Consider the following 16,895-nt stretch of genomic DNA (forward strand, 5'->3'; position numbering starts at 1 on the left):
CCGATAAATACGTAACCGTTTTGATCAACGCAAAGCTTCCTATTTTATGGAACAGACCCATGTCTCTCTTTCAATGCAATATATCATACTGAAAGTGTTGCGAGGGGGAGTGCTGCGATATATTTTGGGGGAAAATGCGAAAACTTGATTGGTCTGTACGAAGTCTCGCGGGCGATCCTATCATTATGCTTGTTGTCTGTTCTTTATTTGAAAAGGTCTCTAAGTGTGAATCCTCGAGTGTGACAGCGGCTATTTTCCCTATGGATTTCTGCTAATAGCTTGGAAACTTTGGAACTTCTCCGGTGGTTATTCATCCTAAAATCTTAAAAGGAAATTATATCAACTTTCATTAGACTTTAAAAGTTCCCCCCCCCCCCCGCGAATTTCACTTAAAGACAAAGCAATCTGTTGCTTTTGACTAGATGCACTGGAGGGTATCTTCTCTTGTCTCACCATTGATATTTTTGATCTGCTGACTGATCCCAGGGATATACTATTTCAACTCCTTTCAAAACCAACCCATTAAATCTTAGGATGGTAAATGTTCTATTTAGTAGATCCAAAACAGCGCCGACACAGGACGATATCTAAGCCTCACAGGCTAACTAACTGAGACATAAAAATATCATATAAATATTAAGAAGACAATAAATTGGCTATCAGTGATGTAAATTTTTGATTAAATTTATTATCTTATGGGGTACTGAGTTCATTAAATACTATCCAAAGGTCACCTTCCAGAATATTAGTATGCTTTTTAAAAATCTATAAACAGAATATGAATAGGCTGATTATATTCTCGTTTTTTTCCCCTCTAAAATTTGTCTTAATTTAAAAATCTGCTCAACATCGGAATTTTACTTAATATTCACCTATGGTTTCTTCAGCAATGGTAAGATTCTCTTTAGTATCACATAAACTTTCCGGGGGACCGGAACGTAATCAGTTATTTTTAATAGATCATTTTCAGCCGATTGTTTTTTTCTTAAATAACACATAAATTATTAAATTTGATTTTTATTTAAATATTAGCATTACTTTTCTATTTAAAAAATCTGTTTTTTTTTAAATTTTAGATTATTATTTTTAATATGGTGGACTTTAAAGTGGAAGAGCACCATTTATTATTGTATGCTGTTTTTGTTTCACCAAGGAAAGAATGCTACCGAGGCTACCAAAATCATTTGCTCAACTTATGGAGACGTATTGAAGGTTATCAAATGTCAGTAATGGTTTAGGAGATTTATAGAAAAAAATTTTGATCTCTCTGATCGTCCTCGATCTGGAACACCTCTTACTCTAGATGACGATGCTCTTAAGACTCTCGTTGAATCAGATCCAAAACAAACCATACAAGGATTAGCAGAGAAACTTTCATCATGGTCAACTGTCCAAGAGCGCTTACATTAGAGTGGCAAGGTTCTTAAACAGGGTGTATGGATACCACATGAACTGTCAGAAAACAATAAAGCACAGAGACGAGCGATTTGAAATTCATTGTTGACCAGACAACAAAATGATCCCTTTTTGGAACGAGTCGTATGACGAAAAATGGGTACCGTATAAGAAATAATAAACGCAAAAAACAGTGGCTTTCTCCAAATCAAACTCCAATTCCAACACCTAAAGATTGACTTCATCCACAAAAGGTTCTGTTGTGAGTTTGGTGGCATATTCATGGAATTATTCATTACGAACTCATGGAACAAGGTAAAACTATCACAGCAGCCATCTACTCTGTGAACAATTAGAGCGCTTACATCAAGCATTGTTAATCAAACGTCCTGCGCTTGCCAATCGAAAAGGGGTAATTTTGCAGCAAGATAATGCAAAACCACATTCTGCAAGAATGACTCAAGAAAAAATTAGGCAGTTAGGATGGGAACTTCTATCACATCCTCCATATTCGCTGGATATTGCCCCTAGTGACTATCAGGTCCTTAGAACACAGCATAAGAAATAAAACCTTCCGTTCGCAAGATGATGTCCAAAGGAGTTTGATATCATTTTTTGCCTCCAAAGAAAAATACTTTTTTCAAAAAAGGAATTCTAAACTTAGTAGATCGTTGGAATAAGGTTATAATTAACGATGGCGATTACAGAATTGAATAATGTTAATTTGTTCTTTAATAAAATTTATATTGAAAATGTAGTTCAAATATTACTTTCCGGTCCCCCTTATATTAGATAAAATTAGCCTGTAGAGAAAAGCGATGTCACCCCTTGTAATTTTCACATTCTTGTTTACCTTTTTATATACAGTATTAGTATTATCAATGAATCTCTGCGTGCTGAGAGTATATCTTCGTTTTTCAATATTAGATTTATCAGTTTATGTATTTCTACAGTTCATTTATTTCTACAGTACTACCAAATTTGATGAATTCGGCTATTATTCGTTAATGCCTATCGGGTTCTTTGTTGTTTCTGAGTAACTGGACACTTTTATCCACTTAATATAAAATGTAAAATTCCTTTTTTGTCTCATTATTTGATTGGTTTCCTTGATGCTCTCTTTATATCTCTGAATAGCATGAATATCAGATAAATTATAAAGTCATTTACTTTTTTTTCTTTATTGTCAATATACATTATTCATTAAACTCATATTTTTTCCTTGTAATTGGATTGCAAGTGAATTTTCTGGTGCTACTTTTATTCAATCCTTGATATGATTCCGAATGTTTCCACTATTTTCATTAATATAGTCTCTTTCAGTTGTGTATTTGTCGGTTTTCGTTTTAATTCAATTTCACATTTCTTTTTTCCTCTATTTTATCCAGTTTGTTAATATTCATCTCTGGTTTGAATGATATGCACGAAAAATATTGGTGTTTTATTTTGATTAGAATGGTTCGTCTGGGTGCAGTTTCCATGTCTTTTATTGATCTCTCTCTCTCTCTCTCTCTCTCTCTCTCTCTCTCTCTCTCTCTCTCACTCACTCACTCACTCACACACACACACGCACGCACGCACGCACGCACGCACGCACGCACGCACACACACACACACACACACACACACACACACACACACACACACACACACACACACACACACACACACACACACACACACACACACACAGTAAAGTTAAAACAAGATGAAATGAGAATTAATAATTCTTTACTCTTCTTTCTCTCGCCTCTATAGCACTCCATGTCACAGTGAAGGAGTTTTAGAAATAATCATTGTATGATACATTCATCAGTATCTGAATGTATGAAGTCTGGAATCCATTTTGGCATCTTCTCAATAATTTCTGCTTTTTTTTTTTTATTAAATATTTTTCACATTTTATCAGCGATATTATTTCTAGGCAGAATCAGGAGCAGAGGTACTAGACTTTGTAATATCTTATAAAAAGAGAGAATTTGGCCTTCGGTGCAATTTTTACGCGAATTCCACTCACTAAGTTGTAAACTAGAGTATATTAGTGCTGTGCGGGTTAAGAGTAACCCGCACAGCACTAATATAAAATTTATCTATTACTCCAGGACAATCACAAGTCATCCATGTCTATGACGGGGATTCAGCCGGCATATATTTCCTGAATGGTGTTTTTATTTGATTTTTACACACACATTTGTGTGTGTGTGTGTGTGTGTGTGTGTGTGTGTGTGTGTGTGTGTGTGTGTGTGTGTGTGTGTGTGTGTGTGTGTGTGTAAGATCAAAATTCATTTTTAAACAGTACATATCCCCTCTTCTTTTTATTAATTACAAGTTTTCGAGTCCTCTCATGCGATACACTTTAGCTTGTTTTGTGGAAATTAATTTTGTTGCTATGCTTAAGTGAACAACCACTGAGTAGCGTTCTTTCCCCATAGTTAATTTATTTCGCTGCTTCGTTTTTACTGCAGTAGCATTAGAGAATTTCGTTGAATATCAGTGTGCATCATTATGAAATAGCTTTGTTAGAAAGTTGGTCACCGGTGGCTTATTTTGTCCTATTTTGAATGGCAACAGGAAGTGAAATGAATTCCATACAGATGGAATGTTTTAATGAAAGAATTTAGTGGCGTTTTTGGGTCTTTTTACGAACATCCCTAAGTTACAGTGAATACCAATGTCAAGATTATTCGTACTGATCCTTGCAATACAAAATCGACTATTTTAGACTATATAAAATAAAACATTTCGTTCTCAATTTTTTTTCTTAAATGTAAGGTCGAACTACAAACTATCTAATGTTATTTTAGTTTTTAGCTGTGTGGATATGTGTAAAAAAGAGAGAGAGAGAGAGAGAGAAAATTTATAGTTAAATTTAGTTCTGAGTTCGATTAAGCCCAAACAAACAGCAATCGAGTAATTATTTTCAATACATTGGAATTTTAGATTTCAATTATTAGTTAGCAGGAGGATGAACTAGACGGTAAAATTTAAAAAGTAAAATAATTTACATTGGTGAAGAGGAGACGGATGACGTCATAAGTTTAATGATGTGTCCCTGCTATTGTGAAGCTGTGGTTATGACTATGTAAAAAAAAATCTTTAGAAAAAGTCATCCGTGCTCTTGAACTTGAGTAATAAAATTTTTTTTCTGCTTATCTCATTATGAATAAGATAGTAAAAACATTTAAAGGGAAATGATTTTTCTTTTTCTACAATTATTTTTCTTAAGATGCAGTTTCCAATGAAATTTCTCATGAAATTTCTTATAAATGATGTAAGAAGAGAACAAAGATCCGACTAATCGCATGAAACAGCAAATAACTATAACTGACGAGAAAGTAAAATTTATTTACTTTAACTTCAGATATAATACCACTAACATCTTAAAATATAGAAGTTCCAAAAAAAAAAAAAAAAACTACAAGAGGGGAAAAAAAAATAAAGAAGGAATGAAATAACATTTTTGAATTCAAGATGAAAATTATAGCACTTTGGGGAGGAGGGGCAAAAGATTAATGGAACACATTTGTCCATTATAAGTTTATTCATTAGGATAGTGAATGGATATTAATCAGTAAACAAAATCATGATATACGTAATAGAAGATGATTGTTTAGACATGTACAACGGATAGTTTTGCGCAAATGGAAATGGTATTTCAAATTAACCAAATACATCTACAGTAAAGACTCGATTAGAAAAATGTATCAGTTTCCATGAGACTATTGTTATATATGTGTTATATACGAGAATGGCAGATATCGAAACACTAAAAGGAAAAAAAAAAACATTTGAAATTGCCATCTACCAAGTTGACTGGTATTATGAAAGAGGTGACCATTCGTGTTTTATTCGCTATAATATAAATTTTAATATCGTAGTTAGCATATATGTTCCATTTCAGGCACACAAAAATCTAAAAAAAAAGGTTGGAATATTAATTTAAATTACAATGATACTGTGGGGAGTTGATTTTAAAGAAATAAATAGTAAATTATTAATGTAGTACAGTCAAACTAAACAGCAATCTGAAGAGCGGTACATTTTGTATTTACTTTCTTCACCGTTCACGATTCTTTATCTAATGCATGAGACTTCACAACCTCCCTCCTCCAACCTTTCATCTAGTTTCTTGGTCCATATGATGATTTTTATTAAACTAGTTGAATAACTTCCAAGAAATTTGCTATTACGCAACTTTCCACTCTTCCTTTTTCTTTTATGAAAAATCAGGGCTACTGATTTGCAGATGAGATCAATTTCCTTTTGTTAAAATATTCATATCAATAAATCAATAAGCACATAAGAACGCTCAAAAACGAACAAACCGGAGCGTTGAGGGGCCCCCCCCATCCATCGTGTACTAATTGCATCAGATAGCAGTAGAGGGATGTTTGTTACCATAACCTCGACCTCCAGCTGGTGTATTTTTTTCTTTATTTTATTTTATTATTATTATTTTTTTTCCTGCGCGTGCTCTTTCCTCTACCTATGCATCAACTTTCTGCTCCATACCTTGTCTCTAAGACAGTGGGTAATTTCCTGAGTGGAACCCACTACAAGGATTCTGACAATTCCATACAGTGTGCAAATACGATCTTTGCCATTTAATGTGTATAAATTATTAGGCTGCAGACGCTGATAATTGGCCATTGACATAAATTACCGTGTGCATTTCTCACGACAACCTTAATCATAGCCTGTCACTGTTGGTTTCGTGATTCGCAACAAAACGTAATTAGGTGTGTATAACTCGCGTACTGCTAGCATAGCTAAATGCACCAGCACGACTTGTTCCTATCGACAAGCGCATCGTAGACCATACTTTAAACTCAGAATGCTTCTCCGTAAATAAAAATAAAATACAACTTGGATTTTGGCAAACTACCCGTTGACCAATTTTATAAGAATATTTGTATATCATTGCCATGAGAATTATCTGGAAATCTCCATGAAAAATTCTTTGTTAGCCACTATGAATAAAATGAATATCTATTTAATACTAAAGGAGAAAAGAACTTTCGACCAAGATAGTTAATAATGAAGATTGGGTTTATTTGGTCGTAAAAATTAAAATTCAGATTAATAAATAATAAAAAACTGACTAGTTTCACCACATGCTAGAAAACAGAGGACTCGTGCCGCACTTCACCGGCTCCACGTGTTTTCGATTGTTCATACTACAGCGACTCCTACCAGCTTGTCATGTCTATTTATATATTTTTTAATTTATCAACCTTACATTTACATTTTTTAACCCTGAGGAAGCTATAATTTTAATATTTACGATCAAATAAATCCAGTCTTCGTTAATATATATTCTGTGGAGTAGAAGACAGAGAATAAAATAAGAAATTAATACTGTTCTTGTACTCGAATAAGATAATGCGTATTTAATAGGTTTGCCACTAATTAAATTAAAAAAAACACACTTCTACATATTTTATTATGAAGTTACAGGTGCCCTTTATATAAGTTATAATTACTCAATCCCCACAAAGTATTAACTTGTATCAATACTAAACGCTAGTTATTAAATTAAATAATAAAAAAATAAATTATCTGTATTACACATATGTAAGTATGATTTCCTCTTCAGATGGAGAGTTTATTTGCTCATCTGTCTCTCTAACTGTTGTTAAATGAATGATTAACGTAACAAATGATCGGATGATTAACGATGATTAATGTGGGTACCTAGCCTGTCCTCACAAGCGGATGAACAATCCACGCTGGTTTGTGGGTTCAAGAGGAAACAGATGAACACAGATAAATCGAGATGCGAATGATATAAGAAGTCAAACTTACTCTTATTCTGTTAATTATGAAATGGATAAAGTAAAGACGTTCGAAATCATCTTCCTTATTAGATAATCACATTTCATTTTTATGCAGAATAATTTTGAAACGAAATTCTCCGCCACATTACACGCTGTATGAATCAAACTTGACGTCTGTTGGTATAGTCAATGTTCATAAATACGGTGAATTTCTTCAAGACAGCTGGAGGACATATTCCACTTCCTTGACGACGATTGACCTATTTTCATGATTCGCTAGTGAAAAGACAGAATTTCTCTTGGAACCTCTCATTACGGGCTAAGGCCTCAGTCCAAAATATGTGAAACAGCGGCAACTTTCTTTGAATTTCTACACTTTGATTACTTTCGAGAACAAGTGGCCTATCATCATTATAAAAAATAGAGCAGAGCTGCACGCATGCACGAGACCATACGTTAGACTTTATGCATGAAATACTCAGCCTGATATCTTCTGTTCTTAGTGGTCGGATAATTGCTTCATTGCAGTTTTATTAGACGATAAACCTAAAGAAAGTGAAAAGCGACCTTCTGGAGGAAAAAAAATAAAAAAAATATATATACAAATGGGAATGCAAGTAAAATAATTTTCAAGCAAAGCACGTGCGATGAGACTAAATCTGCATCAGCAAAATGCTTTTATTGTTTTTTCTACCTGAAGCCCCAAAGATTAATATTAATTAAAATAATACTAAGCCTTCTTCTTTTTAATTATTGAACGAAGTACAAGAAACAGATTTTTGTTAGTTGTTGTGCATTATAATCTATTATGATATACGGTAGCTTGATTTCGAGATGAGGTATTTGTTGCAAAATGTACAGGGATCTCTCTCTCTCTGTCTCTTTATCTATCTTTTTGATTTCCAATTATCATAGTATATTTAACCTGATTATTTTTAATTAAACGAATCAGTAAATAATAATTTAAGAAAGCAAATGCACTATATGATATATCAACAATTGACTGAACTATTAAATTAACTATGTATAATTACATAATTATCTACATTCATATTAATAAAGACCCTTAGAACACGAAACAGCAAAAATTCTGCAGCAGGGTAATTCATTTTAAATTTTCTGTAGACTCTATTCCTATTGTTTAGCCAGACGTTTATCTAACAAAATGAATTTAGAGGCTTTCAATGTAATCTTCATTCTGCTTTTATCACTAGGGTCCAGTGTATGAGTCATGTGTTCTTACAATAAACTTTTTTTATTATTATTTTTTATTTGATAAGCTGGTTACTTCAACGGAAACTGATCCCTGGTAGTGAAACGTTATCCCATGAAGCGATTCTTTCAACTTAGGAAACATATCGAAGTCGGGAGGACTCATGCCAAGTAAATCACTATGAATCTCAGTTAAGATTTTTTTTTTTCCACAAAAGGTTTCAATTTTGATGTATAAACACTAGTTCACTGCGCATTATCCAACCTGAGTCAGATTCTTTCTCCATTTTGAAGTCTTATTTCACGTGACAGGAAACCAATAAACGAACACACAGAGAGTCTGGCTTACAATTGTTTTGAAGGTGTAACATCACACTACATGATCTCACTACCACGCATCCGCAGTGTGAATAACTTTAGAAATTAATCCTCATATAATTGTAGGTTATAATGAAGTTATAATATCCTAATGTTATGTTATAATAAAGTTAAAATGATAAGTATCGAGAAGTTTTTTTTTCTACACGTCTCTCATTTCAAAAACAACACAAACATAAAAAATAAAAATGAGCGATGAAAAATAATGCCATTCTTCTTCTGAAACAATATTGCAAAGATCAGATTTTTTTTGTCTTCTTTTATCCACAGTTACATGCTATTAGGGCTACATTAACAATAGCTTCCGTCCCTCCTTTTCATTAAAAGGCTGACAGTTTAATTGCACAGGATCTATGCTGATTACATCTCAATCCTTGCGATGCCATAAGTTGCTGCCAAGCCTGCTTGTCACCAAAAACTTTTGTTAGGGTTTCACTTGTCGCCTCTGTGATTCAAGGGACAATACTTTAATGAATAAAAAAACTAGCTTTTCATTAGGCTTATTAGTCAGTAATTTGTATGCCGTTCAGGTTATTCGTCAATTAAATATGAATATATGCTAATGCGACTTATTTATCTTTGCATAAATATATAATTAGGCCTATTTAGATTGGCTTTTGTAAGGGCAATTATTTAAGTGATGATATCACATTCCCTCTAGGACAATGTGGACTTTCTATTCTAAAAAAAAATATTGCCTTAAGGGGAAGATTTAATTGCTTCATCAGTGTTGCGCTTGTTATAACATTGCGTTTTAATCTGGTGTTCCTTTAGGTCACCTCTACTGACAATGCACTAAAAATTTAATTAACCCTGAACTTTAGTTCTTTATTTAACTTAAAGTTGCATGTGTATGACATTTTAGCGAAAGGTTATAATAACTTTTTCCAATATTAATATAAATGTAGTTTTGCATTTATCAGTGAGATGAAGCAGATAAATATGAAAATAGAAAGTAATGACTGCAAGATAATAATAATAAGCAAACGTGAACTGAGTCTAAACAGTTAATATACTAAATTATTATTCTTTTTTTTTAAATAACCAAAATCCCCTTTATTGATCGGAACAATCACACAAAGTATTTTCAGTTATTCTTTTTTAGTATTCATTATTTTGACAAGTAAATTTTAGTAGGCTCATTTAAAGAATATAACATGGTTTCATGAATTATTATCTGTAATGCATCATTTGAGTGTATTAGTAACTCATAAATCTTTTACTTAAATATTCTTTTCTTCAATTTCCATTCAACTCAAGTTTTCCAATTTTCTTAGAAACTAGATTTATGTGCAAGATGAGAGATGAGTCATATACTTGTATACACACACACACACACACACACACACACACACACGCGCGTATTGCTACTCACGTACCCCATATGAGTTTGGGAATGAAGTCTCTCGCTAATTCCATTACAGAATTAGTGAGACGATCACAAACTACCATATCCATGGTGAGAATCAAATCCACAGGCTAAGTTGGCTAAGTGCAGAGCAGGTATATATTTACATTACTTCTCCAAAGCAACTCTCGGCCTCAGTAAGCAATTCAGAGCTTTTGAGTGTTGGGAACCAACACTCAAAATTGTTTACTCACTGTATAACCAGCCATTATTGTTTATTGTTGCATCTCACAGTCTGCAGTTGATATTTTGTATGTTGAATTCACTATAATCTCCACATATTATAATACTTAATATATCTATATAGTGTATGTTTATAGATTTTATTTATTTTTTAATAAGTAGAATTGTGAGTTGGAAAAACTAAACTCCAAAAAACTCGAATAATTTCGTCAAAATGCAGAGTTTCCAGAAACTGAAAGAGATTGACGTTTCCTAGAATTCTCTGAGGATACGTTTGAACAAGAAAAATGGCTGACTGGCAAAACGTGATTGCAGCGGAGTTATCATGTCAGTATGCGATGAATTTCCATGAGTCTTGTGTTCCGCAGACTAGAGCATACAGAACGTTGTATGAAGAAATTCCTACAGCGATGCGAATAGCCGATAGTATCTACATTATGTTTTGTGATGAAGCTCGATTCACCGGTGGCACTATGAACAATACGTGAAATTCACGCATGTATGGTCAGAAACAAGTCTTCATGCTTCTATGGAAAGTCATTTTAAACATCGCCCGTTTATCTGTTATTTCTATAAGAGGAACTGCAAATGCAGTTCTTATACTCGTAGAACTGCAAAATAAAATTGCATAATATGTGGAAATTATTATTTACAGCCCTTATAAAAGTACGATGGAACCACATATTTTTTTTCGTGAAGGAATATGCACCTCGCTGACCATAATCCTGGCAAAGATATGGCAAATATCTTTACAAAGCTATCCACCTAGGAATTTAGAATTAAAGCTCTTTGGATTTTTTCATTACAGAGATGGATAAAAGAGTACTGAAGTGATAGTGCTAGACAAAAATGGAACATGCATTGCTCAGTCGTATTTTGGACGCTGCATTGTATACTGACAGTGCGTGATAATTATGAGAGAGAGAGAGCCTACTGCAAACAAGCATTGTAATGAATAAACACATATCCTGGTAACGTGACTTTTTTACATTGTTTAAAGATATGTAATAAATCATTTTAAACCAAACGACACAACCCTACAACCTTAGCTATGTTACCGTTCAGTATCGGACAAAGTTTATGATGACTTTTGGTTTTAAAGACCTTTGCGATGAGCCCCCGAAGCTAAGAACATTCCTCCTGACTCACTTTGCATAACATAAGAATTAAGTTCTATCATAACAATTAAGATCATTCTGGTGTGTTATTATTAGTATTATTATTAAATAAAATCTCTCTGGTAATTCTACATATTTTAGGCTAACTTTAAGCAGTTCGTTTCTGTCCATAAATTAAAGAATAACTTTAAATAGTTCGTTTATGATCATTAATAAGACAATGCCACCAACTTCAGCGCAGCACATAAAGAACTTTACAAGGTCTTCCAACAAACAACAACAACAACAACAAAAAGATCAGTTGAGTGAGTAAGGTCGTAGACTCCAAGTCTCAACATTTATCTGCAGCAGCTTGTTTCACTGAGTTCTGAATTAGAAACCGCCATAGCATGGCTAATCGACATGCAGTTCATGATACCCATTAGAAAATTGTACCAGTGGCATAATGTGCATATATTTCAAGCAGCTAAAACGAATATGTGTCAATAATTAGATGGCGAAAAAAAAAAAAGTCGAAACATTTTTGATGCTTAAGTTCATTGTCTTATTCTAACTAGCACAGATAAAAACAGATCCTCATTATAATATGGCTTAGGTAAAAAATGTAACTATCAAGCAGTTATATATTCACCGTGGCGTAAGTTAAATGTACATCATGAATCGTATACTTAAATAAGATGAAATTCGTTTTTAAATAATAATAATAATAAAATAATAACATTATTATTATTATTATTATTTACAAGTATACCCAGCTGGCAATGAAGAGAGAAACTTTCATTGCCAGCACCGAGTTGGCCGAGTCGATAACGCTTCTGTTTTCAAATAGGCCCCTATGTTTGTTTGGCCCTCACTGCGAACAAGGAAGCTTGTTTTTAGGTTGTAGATGAATTTCATTGTCTGGTGTGAGGCATCATCATCTTGCCTATTGGAGACCGAAATCAATCTTGAAAAAGTTTTAAAAACTTCATTAGAAATTAGGTAACGTAAATCTTAGTAGTTAATTTTGGAGGATGACTACTTAATCCGCTTGATAATAACTATCGTGGGTGTCGAAAAATTAAAAAAAAATGTAGTGGTGCTTCTTTCAGACTGAGCTAACTACAATGCACGGTTTATTAGATATCATCTTTTGGAGTTCATGGCAAACCTACTACAAAAAGTGTTTATCTTTCTGTCGGTGGGTGTTCGTCTCTGAATTCGGACAAACACAATCATCATCTATGGTCATATGATAAATATGACCATAGAAACTATGGTCATATTTAACTATCACCATATGAACTTTCATAAAGATCACACAATGCAGCATCTAGTTGTGATAAAGTCATTTATCTCAGACCAGCACTTTTTTGAGCATTTCTGTGTGCAAAATTTTGCATTCTGACTATATTTCTTTTTTCACCTATTTAGATTTCGGCTTCAGGTTTAAATGGCTCTAATGTAATAAGGCACGATGTTTATTTTGCGTGCCAGAGGGATGAATGATAGAAACTCAGTCAACATTTCAGTCTCAGAAAAGCTACAACAAAATGAAAGAACAAAACACAATTGTAATCCAGAACACCAACAACACCTCGAAAAATGTCACCTTCCGGTTGATGGTGGATTGATCGTTCCATTTCAGGTTTGTAGGTCGCTTCACTTCATAAATGAAAGCAGGAAGATCATGTTCATCATCATAAAAAAGTGATAATTCCAGAAGTATTTCCCATTTCCGAAGGAAATTCAGTCGCACATGGCGGAATTTACTGTAGAGTCCGAAACATGTATTAAGAGAATATTCACAGTTGCATAAAAATGGATAAAGCAATAATAGTTAAATGCATATGGAAATGTTTCACGGGTCAGCTAGTTACGTATTATTATCCAAAGCTGGCTGATATTAACAATGAGCGAGACCTTGCAATAGTAAACCACTCTCGACATGATCTTATGAATTTAATGTATTTCCGTTTCAAAGCATTCTTCTTATGCCATCATTCATTGGCGAATGGATACCAATAATCTTTATAAATTTACGTGCTCACATTGTGAAAAATATGCTAATATTTTATTCCTCATGACTTCTAAGAAAATACTCAAACTAATCGTGTGGTTAGGAACTGATTTCGACTTTTAAGTAATCATTCTTGTGTATCATCGCGTATTTCTTAACGGAAATACACGATATATTCCTGTTAAGTTGTACTGAATTCTTTTGAATAAGGAGCGAAGCAGTATGTCTTATTGGAATCGCATAAATCATAAATTTTATCGCTTTCCCCCTATTTATTTTTTAGGATGGGATGTTTTTTTTTCCTTAAGAAATTTGACCATTTAAAAAGTAAATCGGTCGTAATTTAAGCATACAGACTATAAATATATATTTGCTGTGTGTTATTTATTTATTTATTACTTTGGACACATCAACCTGATCACTTCAGGTGCATTGTACAAAATTTGTCGGATCATTTGAGAACACTTGAGAGCTTGAGAGAGAGAGAGAGAACTAAATCATTGGCACTGTTTACTGCTTTTATTACACTTTCCGTGTGAAATATCTCGTAATGTCTTCACAATAGAGTTACATGCAAACTATAAAAATTGAACGCCTGAAACAGCGGAAATATTGCGACATGCAAAATTCGACGGAATTCGAACCAGAGCTATCCAAATAAAACAAATATGGCTTTTCTGACTGCGTCCTCCTTTCATTTGTATCCAGACAAATGGCATGGATTACGGGATTAACAACTTAAATTGTAACCACCCACAGGACATATAGAACCAAACTCACACCCATAGCTTATGACATCCGTAATATGATTGCAATTAAATCAATCGATGCATATCATATCATATCATATCATATCATATCATATCATATCATATCATATCATATCATATCATATCATATCATATATTGCATATTTGCATATCATATCGAATTTATTATTAAAAAAATTTCACTGTAAGGAAAGAAACGCAATTTCTTCGTTTAAAACTAATGGTAGTATTGATAAAAGCAATATATCAGAGTGAAAATATATGAAAAAAATTTAAAAAGGCTTCGGAGGGGGGGACGATTTCCCCGGTTAAACGAGGAAATCGTCCCCCTCCCTCACACACACACACACAGACACACCGTCTTTTGACTGTTTTTATTTATTGACTGATTTTTTATTTTTTTAAAAACTGAGAGCCCTATTTGTTATTATCTGCGTGTGATGGGCATCGATTTTTGATTTAAATCCATGCAATTGCCCGTTTTTCCAACTCTCGGATGGTTTCGCTCTGAGAATGGGTGATTTTCCTTGCCGAGAAGGGAATAACATTTTCACCCGTTCCTTTTATTTTATCCTTATTGTAAACAATGCAACGTATTGAAACAATAGCATCGGGAGTGTATCGAACCGAGGTTTAAGTACCTCTGTTTTAAAATTAGCAACGAATTTTGAACTCACAGAGTGGGTGTTGTGCTGTGCACATGGTACATGCGTGGAAGTGTGCAACCAACGTATAGACAGTGGCGTAATAACATATATGTATACAGTGGCGGGAAAAAAAATACCCGTAAAAGCGAATCGGCATAAATCGAGGGTTACGTGCATGTATAATTTTCTTTAAATGCTATTTGAGTTTCTAGAAAATAAGGAAATTATGTTCCTTATGGAACCTTTTTCTATGCAAAAATCTGATTTTATGCTGTCACATGAATAGTAGAGGAATCCAGTCTAGATTACTGCTCAATCTCTAAATTAACCATTACAAAATATCTTTTCACTCTGTTTGGAGAGGACACTTAACTATTACACTTTTCTGAGCATCACTGGTTTTGGAAGGGAAAGGCAATTCGATAATTTAATATTGTTCATTTAATGTTAAGAGCAGGCTAAACTCGGCCTAGACAGTAGTACAATTGATGTGTAATGATATATTCTCCATTCTAAAACAATCCATATTTTTTTCTTATAAATATTAGACTCCTTTCCGGCAATTCAAGCAGGCTCTTCCAACGAAGCAATTAGTCTAACTTCGATGGAAGAGAGGTATCAGTCTATGTTAGGTAGGTGCCTTTGTCTGCTTTATTTTTCTTTTTTTTTTTTTAAATCGGTATTTGGAATCTTTTAATTAATCACATTCTTCTGAGAAAGAAGAATTGTAATTGGTTAAATTATCGTAATTATCGTAAAATATCGTAATCGATATTTTAACCAGTAATTGGTTAAAATATCGACTCATATCAAATATTTAATAACTCTTGAATTGCCGATAGCCGCTAAACATCAAGGATAGGTCTATTGCACTCCCTATAAGTGTGGCAGTATTATTTTACTTTATTGTTCATCCTTCATTCATTCCTGCTTTGTGCTTACGTGTATATCCACACCGTCAATCAGGGCTCTCGAAACCAGATTCGACGGAATAGTGTGGTTAATCCTCATTCCTATAGTGTCTATGGCTGTATATTGCGTGTGTTCTTCTGGTTGGTTTGTGAGATAAAAATCCTTGCCATATCCGTATGAGACCGACTAACTCATCTTCGGATGAAAAACCAGGGATGCGAACTCAGGTCTTTCTAACCAAAGAGCATCATCGAAACAGACAGAGCTGCAGAGGCTCTGAATCTGTTTACATGATATAAAAATCTAATCTAATTCAATATATCAATTTTCATGTACTGGATATCAAATATATGTAACACTATGAAAGTGTTAGGCCATATATAGCAAATCTTTTTTTTTTTTTTCATGTTGAAAAAGACTGATTGAAACATGATATTCAACAGATACATTTTTAGATGGTTAATACTATACCGAAGCATATACAGTTTATACTATACCCAAGATATAAAAATGAAAAGGTATATATCCATCCTATCTGCTTTGATTTAACATTTATTGAAGTAATAATAATTTAGATACTGTAAATATCAAAAATTAAAAGGAATTACTACAGGTTGAAATTAATGTCGGTGTGACCTCGGTTTCATTACTAACAAACTTTGGAATAAAATTATATCGTAGCATGGATATTTATAAAACATTTAAATAAGCTAATAACTAGAGTAATCATTCTTATAAAACTAGGTACGCTATATAGGTTTTCAAACAATTTCTAGATAAATATTGTAATAAAATGTACACACGTATAAACAATACACAATAACGTATCAACAGCCTTCCCTCTTTGCAAGACATAATCGTGGATTGGGAATCCACTGCGGCATGAATGATGTTCGGGCAAGTCCTATATATATGATATAAATTGTATAAGACTTTATAAATTGGAATCTATATGGCGTATTACGAATATGATCGCTTGGTACGAGATCGCCTTGCTTACTGGAGAGTTAAGAGCAACAGCGTACAAGAAGGACGAACATGCCCGTAATGAGGGAAAGCAAGTGGGGAGAAAGCTCCGCAAAATTTGGAGAACACT

At 33.4% G+C, this 16,895-nt stretch overlaps 1 protein-coding gene across 1 annotated transcript in view; it reads left to right on the plus strand.

Moving 5' to 3' along the window:
* Positions 1–16,895, plus strand: part of LOC150109193 (transcription factor GATA-3-like) — a 234,516-nt gene that overhangs the window by 165,760 nt on the left and 51,861 nt on the right. Inside the window, exon 4 of the mRNA XM_090401828.1 lies at positions 15,436–15,519. Coding sequence (XP_090257954.1) covers positions 15,436–15,519 — 84 coding nt within the window. The remainder of the gene's footprint in view (positions 1–15,435; positions 15,520–16,895) is intronic.

This window comes from Typopeltis vanoorti, chromosome 2 (assembly GCF_054136105.1).
Source record: "Typopeltis vanoorti isolate ZY-2024b chromosome 2, IOZ_Tvanoo_1.0, whole genome shotgun sequence".
NCBI classification, from domain to species: domain Eukaryota; kingdom Metazoa; phylum Arthropoda; class Arachnida; order Uropygi; family Thelyphonidae; genus Typopeltis; species Typopeltis vanoorti.